This window comes from Leuresthes tenuis, unplaced genomic scaffold, assembly GCF_036924035.1.
Source record: "Leuresthes tenuis unplaced genomic scaffold, fLeuTen1.0.hap1 SCAF_3, whole genome shotgun sequence".
Lineage (NCBI taxonomy): Eukaryota > Metazoa > Chordata > Actinopteri > Atheriniformes > Atherinopsidae > Leuresthes > Leuresthes tenuis.
In genome coordinates this window covers 127038-140226 of record NW_027325357.1, presented here as the reverse complement: position 1 = coordinate 140226, position 13189 = coordinate 127038, and the positions used below count along the sequence as shown (strand labels likewise).

Genomic DNA, 13189 nt, shown 5'->3' with positions numbered 1-13189 from the left:
ACCTAAAGAGAGAAACCTGCAGAGATCTGCAGATGTTCTTTTGATATTTTTACCTGAAATAAATTCAGTGAATGTGGAGTCTCAGGTGCAGCTGATCAGGACTCCATCTACCTTCTTCCTCTGTGATGGTGGACTGCAGCGTCAGGCAGCTTTCTATAAACACTCTTCTTCAGTTGCTCTCGAGGGAACATCAGTGTTTTTAATCAATGCTGAGAGACCAGCTGAGGCCTGGATCCTCCCAGCTCCCAGGAGGCTTTCTGCTGCTCTCAGTTCTTCCTCGGAGGCAGCTTTCTGTTTGGGATGCACCTGTCCAGGTTGACTGAGTCATGGAAGAGTTATTTATAGGCTGAGGATTGTAACATCGTAGTTTTGGGTAAAGGGGTAGAGCTGAAGAGTGGGAGAAGGGAAATCATTGACATGTGGATGCTTCTGAATGGGAGCCTTGTGGATGTTTCATGGAATCAGTACCTGGTGGGCATCAGAGGTATTACACCTTGATTCTAACCCTAAGCCCCCAAACCCCCCCACCCCCACCCCAAATGAGGGACATTGATCATATACAGTTTACAGGAGACACAGACGGAAGGTTACTGTCTTACATTAGCACAAAGCAGGTCCTACGTCATGTTGAACAGACCCAGAATCGGCTACAAGAACTGACTTGGAGCCAAACGACTGCATAAAACATCACGAGAAGCTGAACAGGTTACAGGTGCAGGAGTTTGGATGGACCCGAGGCCAGGAGAGGAAATACTGCTGCATAAAAACATTTAATGAGTTAAGTTTATTTGTTTCTTCAAACACTTGGGCTCTATTAATTAACTTATACAGAGTGACACGGAATCATTTCAACTGCAACATGATTTTTTTGGGTCAAATATCAAGTTAAACGTTGGCACTTCAAGGAGTCATCCAACAGTTTAAAGTCTGATTAAAGCCAGTTAGCATGGAAATGTCCAATGTTCCAGAGTACAACAGTAGCTCTGAACATGTTAAAAGTCTTTCTGAACTGGAGGTGGACTATTAAACTGTTTTCATTGAGTCTCTGTTCAGGATGTAGAACAGGTCCAACTGACATTTCCATGATACAGCACTACTGAGCTGATTAGGTGAGTAAAAGTCAGCCCCACCACTCCCTTTGCAACGTTATAGGCCGACTACGATGACTCAACCTCAGACTGTCACTCAGTCAGCTGACTGCTCCGTCTTCATCACAGAAATGCTTCTTCCATGGAGGTCAGAGTCAGCAGAACCTGGAACTTGGAGTGAAGAGTGAAGCTGAAATGTGGATATACCTGCATACAGTGTTTATGCTAAGCCAAGCTAAGATGTTCCCCCTGCTTCTAGTATTTGACTTTCCTCTCCATGTACCTATGACATCATTGCTGTGATTAACTTGTGTTTCTCTCTCTCAGCAGGTGTCTCTGGCCTGGTGTTACGCTGCTTGTTGTCCCCTCTTTCCTGTCCTCTCAGCCCCAGCTGGTCCAGGCAGATGGACCCTTCCTGGTTCTGGTTCTGATGGAGGTTTCTTCCTGGTTCTGGTTCTGATGGAGGTTTCTTCCTGGTTCTGGTTCTGATGGAGGTTTCTTCCTGTTAAAGGGAGTTTTTCTCTCCACAGTCGCCTCGTGCAGCTCAGGACGGGGATTGGATCAGAGAGAAGGTTCAGTGCAATCTGTTGGTTTTCTGCTGGGCTACTTTTTTCAAATTGGTTCTGATTTTTGGACGAATTTGGAATTTAATGAATTGGATTTTATTGAATTACAATTAACCGGATTCTAATTGTATTGAATTGTACTGTGTCCCTGAAGTGCCCTGACATGACATTTTTTGTGATTTGGTGATTTATAAATAAAACTGAATTAAATAGAATTTCCATCTAATTCCAGTGTTTTTGCTTAGCTAAGCTAACACTTTCCCTCAGATTCCAGTGTTTTTGCTTAGCTAAGCTAACACTTTCCCTCAGATTCCAGTGTTTTTGCTTAGCTAAGCTAACACTTTCCCTCAGATTCCAGTGTTTTTGCTTAGCTAAGCTAACACTTTCCCTCAGATTCCAGTGTTTTTGCTTAGCTAAGCTAACACTTTCCCTCAGATTCCAGTGTTTTTGCTTAGCTAAGCTAACACTTTCCCTCAGATTCCAGTGTTTTTGCTTAGCTAAGCTAACACTTTCCCTCAGATTCCAGTGTTTTTGCTTAGCTAAGCTAACACTTTCCCTCAGATTCCAGTGTTTTTGCTTAGCTAAGCTAACACTTTCCCTCAGATTCCAGTGTTTGCTGGATGGTAGAATGAGTCCTGAATACATCTCGGTATCGGATGATCAGTGGGTCATGAGGACAGAGGTATAATAATGGGTTTAGAAGAATGCATTTGCATACGGAACATATATGTATGTTTTCAATATGTTAATACTACAATGTTAACAGGTATTTAGAGTGTGTCCATCTGTGCACTACACACGCATGTCACTCGATTTAAGTTCCACAGACAGACCTCTGATTGGTTGGCAGGTGTGTGTGGTGATCAGATGACGATCAGCTGATGGAAAAAAAAGTCTCTGGTGTTGATTATGGATTCTTCTGTTCCCTCTCTGAAGTGGGTGTGCTGGTATTAAGAAAGGGAAAGGTCAGTGTGATGCCACATTCCAATGGATTGGTCCACAAGTCAGACTTAGGTTCTCATGGTACATGTTCTTTGATGTTCTGCTGTGTTTCTGTGGTTTCAACTGTTTCATCATCACTATGGCTACATTAAGTATTGTTGTCATGGCAGCGTGTTCTGTCTATATTGCAGCATAGGGTGATGCTGTTGCCATGGCAGCGTGTCTTGATAGCGTCGTCATGGCAGTGTTTCATGAAGTTGTCGTGGCAGCTTGGGGTGATGTCAGTGATGTAATCGTCGTCATGGCAGCCTGCGTGTGTGCGCAGCGAGCGCCTCCATGAGCTCATGGCACAGACACTGACAGAAGCCGTAGAGAACGAGCAGCAGCAGCGTGCATGGAACCAGACTGACGAGAACGACTCCAAGCCACAGGTGACCAATCATCAGCAGGTAGATGCCCAGAGGCAGCGAGCTGAAGTACACCTGGAGGGAGACACGGCAGGAAGTCAGACACAGCGGAGCAGGAAAACCTGGACACCAACATCTGATCGGCCTCTGCTTCGCATCATTAGTTAGAGACATTAAGATGTCACTGGCTGGACTGGTTCAATTCAATTCAGTTTTATTTATATAGCACCAAATTACTACAACTGTCATCTCCAGGCACTTAGATAATATCGTCCAATTCAAGCCAATTGGAATTCAGTTCATTGTAATCATAATCCAATGAAATCCAATTGATTAATTTCAAAACAATCCAATTCATTCATAGAGAGACAATTAAAAAACAATATCCTAGCTAAGGAAACCAAGATTGCACTTGTCTTCCGTGCAATCTCCCGTCTCCCGGTTAGGATGTCACTGGTTGGAGAAGTCAGACTGGTTAAGATGCTACTAGTTAGACTGGTTAAGATGTCACCGGTTAGGCTGGTTAAGCTGTCACAGGTTGCATTGATCAGGCTGGTTAAGATGTCAGCGGTTTCCACTGTTTAAGATGTGAGTGGTTGGACTAGTTAGACTGGTTAAGATGTGAGTGGTTGGACTAGTTAGACTGGTTAAGATGTGAGTGGTTGGACTAGTTAGACTGGTTAAGATGTGACCAATTGGACTTGTTAAGCAGTCGCCAGTTGCGCTGGTTAAGCTGTCACCGGTTAGACTGGTTTTGAATGTACTGACCAGACACAGTGCTCCCAGCAGGCAGCGAGGGAGGCTGCGGGCCGTCCAGGCGTGGCACTTCTGCGCCGGTAGGCTACAGGGTAGCGAGTCCAAGCTGGGGGGGTGGTACAGACCGACCACATTGAGCACACTCAGAGAGTCTGAGGATGGAGACTCATCGGGGAGCTCCATGATGGTGATGACCAGACAGTCTGAGGAGCACGAGGAGCCTCCTGCTGCGCCTCTTCCTGCACAAAAGAAGAACTTTACGCTACGAGTAGGAAACACAAAGGTTCGGAAATGAGCTGCTGGTGGAGTTTTACCAGAGAGACTGTTTGGACTCAACACCACCTCCGGATCACCTCCTGCTGCTGCTTCTGCCAGACCCCGCCGGGCTCGGTCCTGACAGGAGAGGACCGCCAGGATGTGGCGGTCATCCTCCATCAACCACACCTGTAGAAGAACAGGAAAGAGAAGAGGACAGGTTACCTCCTCCCAGTGAACCCGTCTCACCCTCCCAGTGAACCCGTCTCACCCTCCCAGTGAACCCGTCTCACCCTCTCAGTGAACCCGTCTCACCCTCCCAGTGAACCCGTCTCACCCTCCCAGTGAACCCGTCTCACCCTCTCAGTGAACCCGTCTCACCCTCCCAGTGAACCCGTCTCACCCTCCCAGTGAACCCGTCTCACCCTCCCAGTGAACCCGTCTCACCCTCCCAGTGAACCCGTCTCACCCTCTCAGTGAACCCGTCTCACCCTCTCAGTGAACCCGTCTCACCCTCCCAGTGAACCCGTCTCACCCTCTCAGTGAACCCGTCTCACCCTCCCAGTGAACCCGTCTCACCCTCCCAGTGAACCCGTCTCACCCTCCCAGTGAACCCGTCTCACCCTCTCAGTGAACCCGTCTCACCCTCCCAGTGAACCCGTCTCACCCTCCCAGTGAACCCGTCTCACCCTCTCAGTGAACCCATCTCACCCTCCCAGTGAACCCGTCTCACCCTCCCAGTGAACCCGTCTCACCCTCCCAGTGAACCCGTCTCACCCTCCCAGTGAACCCGTCTCACCCTCTCAGTGAACCCGTCTCACCCTCCCAGTGAACCCGTCTCACCCTCCCAGTGAACCCGTCTCACCCTCCCAGTGAACCCGTCTCACCCTCCCAGTGAACCCGTCTCACCTCCTCATCTGGAACGTAGGTTTCGTGGCGGCAGAACGGACAGCTTATGACGGAGGGTGACGACTCTCCTGAAAACAAAGACAGACGTTTCTTTAAAACACATTATGGCGGTACGCGACTGCCCTGAAGCAGACGCTCTTTTGTCATCTCCATCATCGTCTTCACTCTAACTGGGACATGCTCCGGATTTTTTCCACCTGTCGCTGTAACACCAGCTACATTTCTGCAATTTTCTGTCTGAATGCTTCTGACAGACCTGCCTCGCAGCCCTTAGTTTCCAGCAGCCGAGTGCAACTAGCCCTGAAGAGCTGAAGGTTGAAGAGGAGTGACATCAATGTGGGACGCATCATTCAAGCATATCCTGCCAGCAATGTTTGAACCAGCTGCCCTCAGCATCCCAAGGTGTGGAACCAAAACCCAGCTGACTGTGGTTAATGCTTCAGGGGTAAGATTCATCGTTGAAGTTGAGAGGTTTGGAACCAAACCAAACTTCACCAAAAGTCTTTATTTTACTCACTACATGAAATCACTGCTCAGCAGGAAACAACAGAAAACTCCAAACGAACAAAATCAGAACCAGAAAACGAAGATTTTTTTATTTTTAAACAGCACTTTATTTATAGTTTTACTTAATGAATCAATTTAAAAAGGATGCTAATTTTATTTCTCCACCAGCCACCCGGCACCAAAGCTCCTCTTGAGCCCACTGATGTGCAAAGACATCCACATTCCCTGTGACCCTGTGGAACTCCAGCCTCAGTCTGGCCTTCATGTTGTACAGAGTCACAGCATCAAGAACCTCCCTGCAGCCCGTCTCTGCCAGTCACGTAGATTTAGGAGTTTACACTTTTCCTTTTCTGTTTTTTTATATCTGACTCCACAAATAAAACCAGAGGCAGTAAAAATAACACCAAATAGGTTAAAAACATGAAAAATGTTTTCAGACAGACCACAGAAAGGGAACTCGTTTAAAACACTGCGATTAAAAAGCCGTTTGTTGCAATAGCACCATGTAAAATTCTCCATTGGAGGTCTCCAGCTCTCTTCTTCAGAGGAGGTTTATACAGAGTTCTCCTCTGTGGGCTCAGCCAGCCTCTCAGTCCACTCTCTCCGCTCTATTGCTCGTTTTGTGGATCGTTTTTACGCAGTTTATGTTCTTTTTAAATCGGCCTGCAGGCTGGATTTTTCCGCTGAGTTCTGTGAATCCCGGTCTCAGGTGAATCTCAGTTAACTTTATACAGTATTGCAAGTGATTTTGACATTTTATTTTTTATGTAATTGATGTCGGTTCTACATCACTGTAAAGAATTTCATTTCAGGTACTTTTTATAATTCCAGGCAATCAGTCATATTTTTTTCTTATTGGTGGAGGTTGAGGAATTTTCAAATATTATGAATTGACTTTTACTTAAGTTTAGTCTTAATTTATTGTAATCAAACCAAATCTTTAGCATATTTAATTAATTTTCCACTCAATTCAGAAGTTGCTCCACAGCACAGTAAGTTGGAGTCATCTGCAAACAGTTCTGTCTTTAGAGTTGACACAACAGCAAAGACTGACACTGCAGCACTGCAAACTTACCCATGTCCACCATCTTCTTCAGACACTTGGCACAGACACGGTGCAGGCAGCCCAGCAATTTGGGTTTCCGGCTGCGAGTGTCATATCGGTTGTAGCAGATTTTACACTCCAGCTCCTCCAGAGTGTAAACCAGAGACTGAGCCCATTTCTGCACCTGAACACACCACAAAGGTTCAAAGCATGAAAATTAATGTATTTGAAAATGCAGAATCAAGATGTCAGGGTTTGTATTCAAGTAGAGGTTAGAACCCAAACCCAGGAGGCGAAAAACGGTAAGAAGTAGCTTTTACTAAAACAACTAATGGCATTGCAGAAGCAGTATAAGTGCAACTGAAAACAGACTGAACACGCCAACAGATCTAAGAGAAACACAGAAGACTGACTGACAGTACAACAATTATCTGGCAAAGGATCAAATGAACACCAGGAGAATATAAACTGAAGCAGCGACGAGGTGGAGCAGTTAGCAACAGAAACCAGGTGTAGAAGACTAAAGTCAAGCAAACAGAACAGAACCAAAGGATAAGAGCTTCTCAAAGTAAAACAGGAAACATCAAAATATGAACAAAAGGGAAACTAGAACACAAAAACTCATGGCCCATGACACCAGACAGGAGCTTGGTACCAGAGGCTTTCTGGTTTCTGTTCAGTGTCATGACTACAGATTCACAGGTGAAGCATCATGGGAAATCTCACCTTGCCGTCCAAATCCTGGCGAAGCTCCGCCTCCTTCATCTGGCTCATCTTATTGGCTTTTCTTTTAAGCTGAAGCAAAGGAGGATCGGCTGTGGGCGGGGCTTGACTGAGGAAAACAAACACAAGGACCGTGTTAAATAAAGAGAACAAATGGTGTCCTGTCTCCTCTCATCTGATTGGTGGGTTTTAACTGCTAATTCACACACCTGGTTCCAGATCAGCTGATCAGTCAGACACCTGTCCATTCAGGAGAGCCAGCGTCCACCTGAGGAGAGACAGGTCTGTTAACAGTGCTTTTATCAGTGGATTTCCAGCTGTTTTCTGCTCCAGTTTGCCATGTTTGCTGATGTGAAAACTAACACACACACCTACATATTACAGACTTCATGTTTATATCACCAGACCTTTCTCTTTGTCTCTCTCATACAACACCTGAACAAACCACATCCAACTCTGTCAGAATGTGACGCCACGGCTCTGATGCACCAAATGACATCAAGTGACGGCAGGAACCGCACATCACCAGCATCTGGGGAAAAAAACTGCACTTGAACACACCACAAACATGACCTCCAACTGAACAATCTGTGGTTCTTTCCTCATAACCTTGTCTTTTCTGACCATTTTTTGATAACCTTTGAGTTTACATTACTTGACCACACAGCATATGAGGAGACATTTATTTATAGTAGCTGTCTATCAGAGAATGATGTAGCCAGATTTAAAGCCAGGCTGACAAAGAGTCCGAGCTCTGTTGAGCCATGTATTCCTTTAACTCTCAGCAGTGATGATTTCATGAGATTCTTCATCAATAAAATTGTTTCTATCAGAGAGAAGATTAATGGAATCCTTCCCATTATTATCACTGATGTATCATCAAGTAGAGCAGCTTTAGAATATCTTTAGAACCTGATTTGTATTTAGACGGCTTCTGCCCAGTTGATCTTTCTGAGCTAACAACAGCAATAGTCTCTTCTAAACCATCAACTTGTATTTTAGACCCAATCCCAACCAGACTGTTCAAGGAGGTTTTCCCCTTAATCAATACTTCCATATTGGATTTGATCAATCGGTCTTTGTTGACAGGATATGTTCCTCAGACTTTTAAGGTTGCTGTAATTAAACCTTTACTTAAAAAACCTACTCTTGATTCAGAAGTGTTGGCTAATTATCGACCTATATCCAATCTCCCTTTTTTGTCTAAAGTTCAACTTTGTGATCATTTACATAGAAATAATCTGAAGAGTTTCAGTCAGGATTCAGAGTGCATCATAGCACAGAAACAGCACTGGTGAAAGTTACCAATGATCTCCTCTTAGCTTCTGATAGCGGACTTGTTTCTTGTCCTGTTGGATCTCAGAGCTGCATTTGATACGATCGATCACAGCATTCTGTTACAGAGACTTGAACATGTTATTGGGATTAAAGGAACTGCATTAGGCTGGTTTAAGGCATATTTATCTGATAGATTCCAGTTTGTTCTTGTAAATGAAGAATCTTCCTCACACGTTGGAGTAAGTCATGGAGTTCCTCAGGGTTCTGTGCTTGGACCGATTCTTTTCACTTATACATGCTTCAATAAGGTAGCATATATTGATCTCTAATCAGACAGAGAGCAGAAGCTGCAGTTCAAACAGTTTCCTCTGGTTCATTTCGCTCAGACGATGAGAAGATATGACTCTGATGAAGCTGATCATTGAAGGTGAAACCAAGGAGGAGAAGAGTTAACACGATTTGATAGATTCCTCTGAGCAGCTGATCAGATCCACCACCATTGCTGTGTGTCTGTTAGTGTGTTCAGAGCAGTGTTGGGCCGTCAGGGTTAGGGGGCTAACCCTAACCCTTCTCTGCTGGCCTAAAAAATATCTGAATCACAGACTGATGTTAACTATATTTTGTCCATGAATACTTATTAATAATTCCAAATGGTCTGTCCACTTCCTTTCACAGGTTTTCTCTCGGTTGCGCTGATTCCAGACGTGTATTTTCATATTAAAGCATTTAACCAATCACATTTCAGCCATCATTTGTTGCCAGGGTTAAAGAAATCTGCCCGGAGGCCTTCACAATCAGTTCTGCGGGCCCTGTAGCATAAAATAAGTGTCAATCAAACTGTTGCTTCAGCCAATCAGATTTTGAGTTGGCGACACCCAAGCAGGCGGACGGTAACGTCAGCATATTCATACCCTTGGATTGGATAGTCAGAGAGTGAACCAGCCAGAGCGAGCAAACTGCATGAGCAGAAATATAGTTATGTTGATTTTATAGCTGATGAAGAAATGGATTTAAAACTTAAGAAACCTAAGCCAGAAATACGACAGGGCAGGCTCGACTTTCAGCATTCGATGGCGATAGAAAAGGACTTCTTGATGGAACTGAAACGCACGGAAAATCTGTTCAACAGAGAAACGAGGAAACAAAGGAGGATGGATTTTGTGTACAAATAATCAGGATTTTTGATGAGTAAAATGTTGCTATTTTTATAAGTTATATGATATATAATATACAATAATATCGTTAATGATGCTTTTTTATGTGTGCGGCAGCTGTAGCTGCAGCAGAAGAAGTTGTGCAGCCCAGGTTTGTTTCTTCAGTAAATGCATTTATTCTGGCTACAGCAGTTATCTATCTGCGATGCAACAGCTCTTTATGTTGCATTTCTGCATAAAAAGATGTTTTTACAGCCATAAAATAGTTATTGAGTGTCACGATCTGTGAAGACACAGATGCAGGATCTTTATCAATAATAGTGTTTATTAATAATAATCACTTGTTGACCTCTTTGACAGAGCAAAGCAAAGGGCTATGAAATACCTATAGAGAGGGGAGTGTGACTATAAAACTTATCAAACAAAAACTCCACTCCAGGAGGACTAAACAAAGGCTAATCAAATTACAACTTAACTCAGCGCTATGGAAACTTTAGTCTATGAACGAAAAACACTCCACTAACGGAGGAACTATGAACGTTATACAAAAAACCAAGAATCACTCCAAAGGGAGGAAAACACAGCAGGCTGTTAGTATCGTGCAACTATGACTGTGAACAATTTACCAGCAAAAACACGCATCAAAATAAGATCTTTGGACAACAAGACTATGATCGCTGTGAAGGGGCTCGAGTGAGAACGCTCATGGAGGCTAATTCAACAGCCTGGGACGGGACAGAGGGAGACACAGGAGGAAGGGCAAGATGCCTGAAACGAGAGGGAAGTTAATATTTCAAAATAAAACAGGAAATGACGAGACAACACATGATTCAAAACTAAAAGTGTCTGACATTGAGGGTGGATTCAGACGGACTACTACTGAAATGCACCTGGTTCAGAGGGATTACTGAGTCCAACAGGGTCAGATTTCTGTAGCAGGGGAGTAATTCAGACACAAATCTGACCTGTTCAGAGCAGGTCTGAGAGGAGCTTCAGTTTGTATAAAGCCAGGTCATTATCATTCTGGTTTTTAGTATCAACACAGTTCTACCTCAGTTTTAATGTGTTTAAAACCTGGGTTTCAGTTTAAACTACCACACCATAGGGATTGTTTTGTACATTTATGCTTTCATTAAATATTTTGATCATACATCAATAAGTGACACAATTTAAGTGACATTAACTTAAGCAGATATTATTCAATTGAACAGAGCAAACAGTATAAAATACTCTGAAACAACAGATAGATCGTATCATGTGTAAGAGACTTCAGGCTGTAGAGCATGTTCCTCTGTTATGGACAATAATAACACTGTTGATGCAATAATGTAAGAGGAAGCACCTTCATATCAGTCTCAGCAAAATAAAGTAAATAATCTATACCTCATTAAACCAGCCTTCATCAATAGCAACTCCTTCACATACCTCATGTTGAACAACAAACTGAACTGAACTCCACCTGCTGCAATAAAACAAACTCACAACAACTGTCTTTCAAGACATTTTTGACAAGTGGAAAACACTGATAACAGCTGTCAATCTTCCCAGGAGTGCACATCCCAGTAAGTTCACCCCAAGGTGAAAAACCCAAGAGCTACATCTCAGACTCTCCAGGGTGGTGGAGGGCTGATGATCTGGGCTGGTTCTGCAGCCACAGGACCTGGGCACCTTGCAGTCATTGAGTCCACCATGAACTCCTCTGGATACCAAAGTATTCTAGAGTCAGATGTGAGGCCATCTGTCCCACAGCTAAAGCTGGGCTGAAACTGGCTCATCAACAGGACAAAGATCCCAAACACAGCAGCAGATCTACAGCAGAATGTGGGAAAAAGAACAGAATCGAGGTGCTGCAATGGTCCAGTCAGAGTCCAGACCTCAGCCTGACTGAAATGCTGTGGTGGGACCTTAAGAGAGCTGCAGAAACCAAAGCTGCAAACCTCAATGAGCTGAAGCAGCGCTGGAGAGAAGAGGGCCGAGATTCCTCCAGAACCAGGAGAGAGACTGATAACGTCCCACAGGAAACCATCACTGCAGCTCACTGCTGCTGAAGCTGCTGGATCAGGGGTTCACTTAGTTTTACACTCACTGCTGCTGAAGCTGCTGGATCAGGGGTTCACTTAGTTTTACACCTGCTGGGAACAGCTGGTTTTTAATCATGTTCTGGTGCGTTAATCCTTTTAAGGAGTTCAGAAAAACACGCCCTACTCTCCAGTTTAGCTCCAAAAGAAAAGGGAAAGGACAGCAGAAAGTTCAGATGGACACGGATAAACAATCTCTAACCTGCGTCAGACTGATTCTACTTAGTGAACCCCTCCCACACTTTTACACGTCTTTCTGTGGTCAGCAGCGTGATGGAAGCTGCCATCTTTGAGCTGAGGACCAACGCAGCCGTTACAGTCGGTCATGACTTCGGGTTTTTCATGGAAATCTTTGGGGAGAAGAAGTCCAAACATGACCAAGATGTTTAAAGAGCAGCAGCTGAATATCTGCCAGGAGGAAGCATTTATTCTGAGATCTTCTTTTATGAAAGAGGTGATAAAGTCAGCATTGTCCTGGTATTCTGTGAGTTACCTGGAGGGAGAACACTGGCTGATGGACAGAACATGAACAAACAGAACCTTCAGTTATAGCTCGGACTGCCTCAGAGTCCCAAACAGTGAAATGTTCCTCAAAGTGGAACACGTGGAAGTGTTTCTCTGGCAAACAGACCTGTGGTCAGTTCAGCTTCATGTCGGTGCACCTCAGAAACAGCACAATGCCGCTGTTATGGTACAAGAACACGCAACAACGTCAGGCACCAGATCACGCATCAAATAACGCACAAAACCACAGCTGAAGGGAGCAAAACGAATCATTGAGGTGAAAATGGTCATCAGCGCTCTGTGTGACATCACTGATCAGCTGATGAGCCGCAGGTAAACCAAGTGTTGCTGCTCACCTGATGGCTGTTGCAGCCTGTGGTTAAACAGCAGCGTTCAGGTCACTGCGGTAGTTGCCTCCCTCAGGTTGGAGCAACATGTTGCCCGTTCAGCTTCAGTAGTTCATCCGGAGGCTGCTGCTGGGGCCGGTCTGGTTGCTGCTGGGGGGCTGCAGCAACATGGTGGCCGACACGTCCACAGTGTCTCCCTCAGGTTGCAGAAACGCTGCAGTGTTTTAGAATCTAGTTGCCGCGGCAACTACGTTTCACCGGCTGATGTTGGAGCAACAGCCGCCAGTTGTGACGTCACTGCAGATGTTGACGGTCATCAGCCTCATCAACACTCGTTTGTAGTCGCGCGCCTCCAAGGGCAGAGAGCGCGTGGAGCTAACGTTATAACGAGCTAACTGCTCGGTGTCGGTGTGTCGGTCGCTAGCAGTCGGTCCGGTCCGCTGGGTTCTGCTCTCAGTGACTCACCGTCTCTCCTCCGTCTCACTGCGGCGCGCTGCCGGAGCCCGGTTACTATGACAACCGGGTCACAGTGGGATGACGAGAAACCACGAACAGCTGATCAACACCAGGATCGATAAACTGATCAATTCAACTCAGAAAATATTTATTTTTAGATGTGAAAACATTCAT

The 13189-nt window shown here is 44.9% G+C and overlaps 1 protein-coding gene across 2 annotated transcripts; it reads right to left on the bottom strand.

The window, feature by feature from the left end:
* Nucleotides 1-800: 800 nt before the first annotated feature.
* LOC140302832 (E3 ubiquitin-protein ligase RNF182) lies at nt 801-13080 on the bottom strand. Of its 2 annotated transcripts, none has more exons than XM_072381340.1 (8): nt 12569-13080; nt 7408-7730; nt 7202-7307; nt 6506-6659; nt 4924-4991; nt 4074-4203; nt 3772-3998; nt 801-3078 (listed from the first exon to the last, which is right to left on the bottom strand). In XM_072381340.1, the coding sequence occupies exons 3-8, from the start codon at nt 7247-7249 to the stop codon at nt 2896-2898; spliced, it is 810 nt and encodes a 269-aa protein (XP_072237441.1). In that variant the 5' UTR covers nt 7250-7307; nt 7408-7730; nt 12569-13080; the 3' UTR covers nt 801-2895. The 2 variants fall into 2 exon arrangements, with proteins under 2 accessions (XP_072237441.1, XP_072237442.1); XM_072381341.1 differs by having other exon boundaries at nt 7408-7466.
* Between the last annotated feature and the right edge of the window lie 109 nt (nt 13081-13189).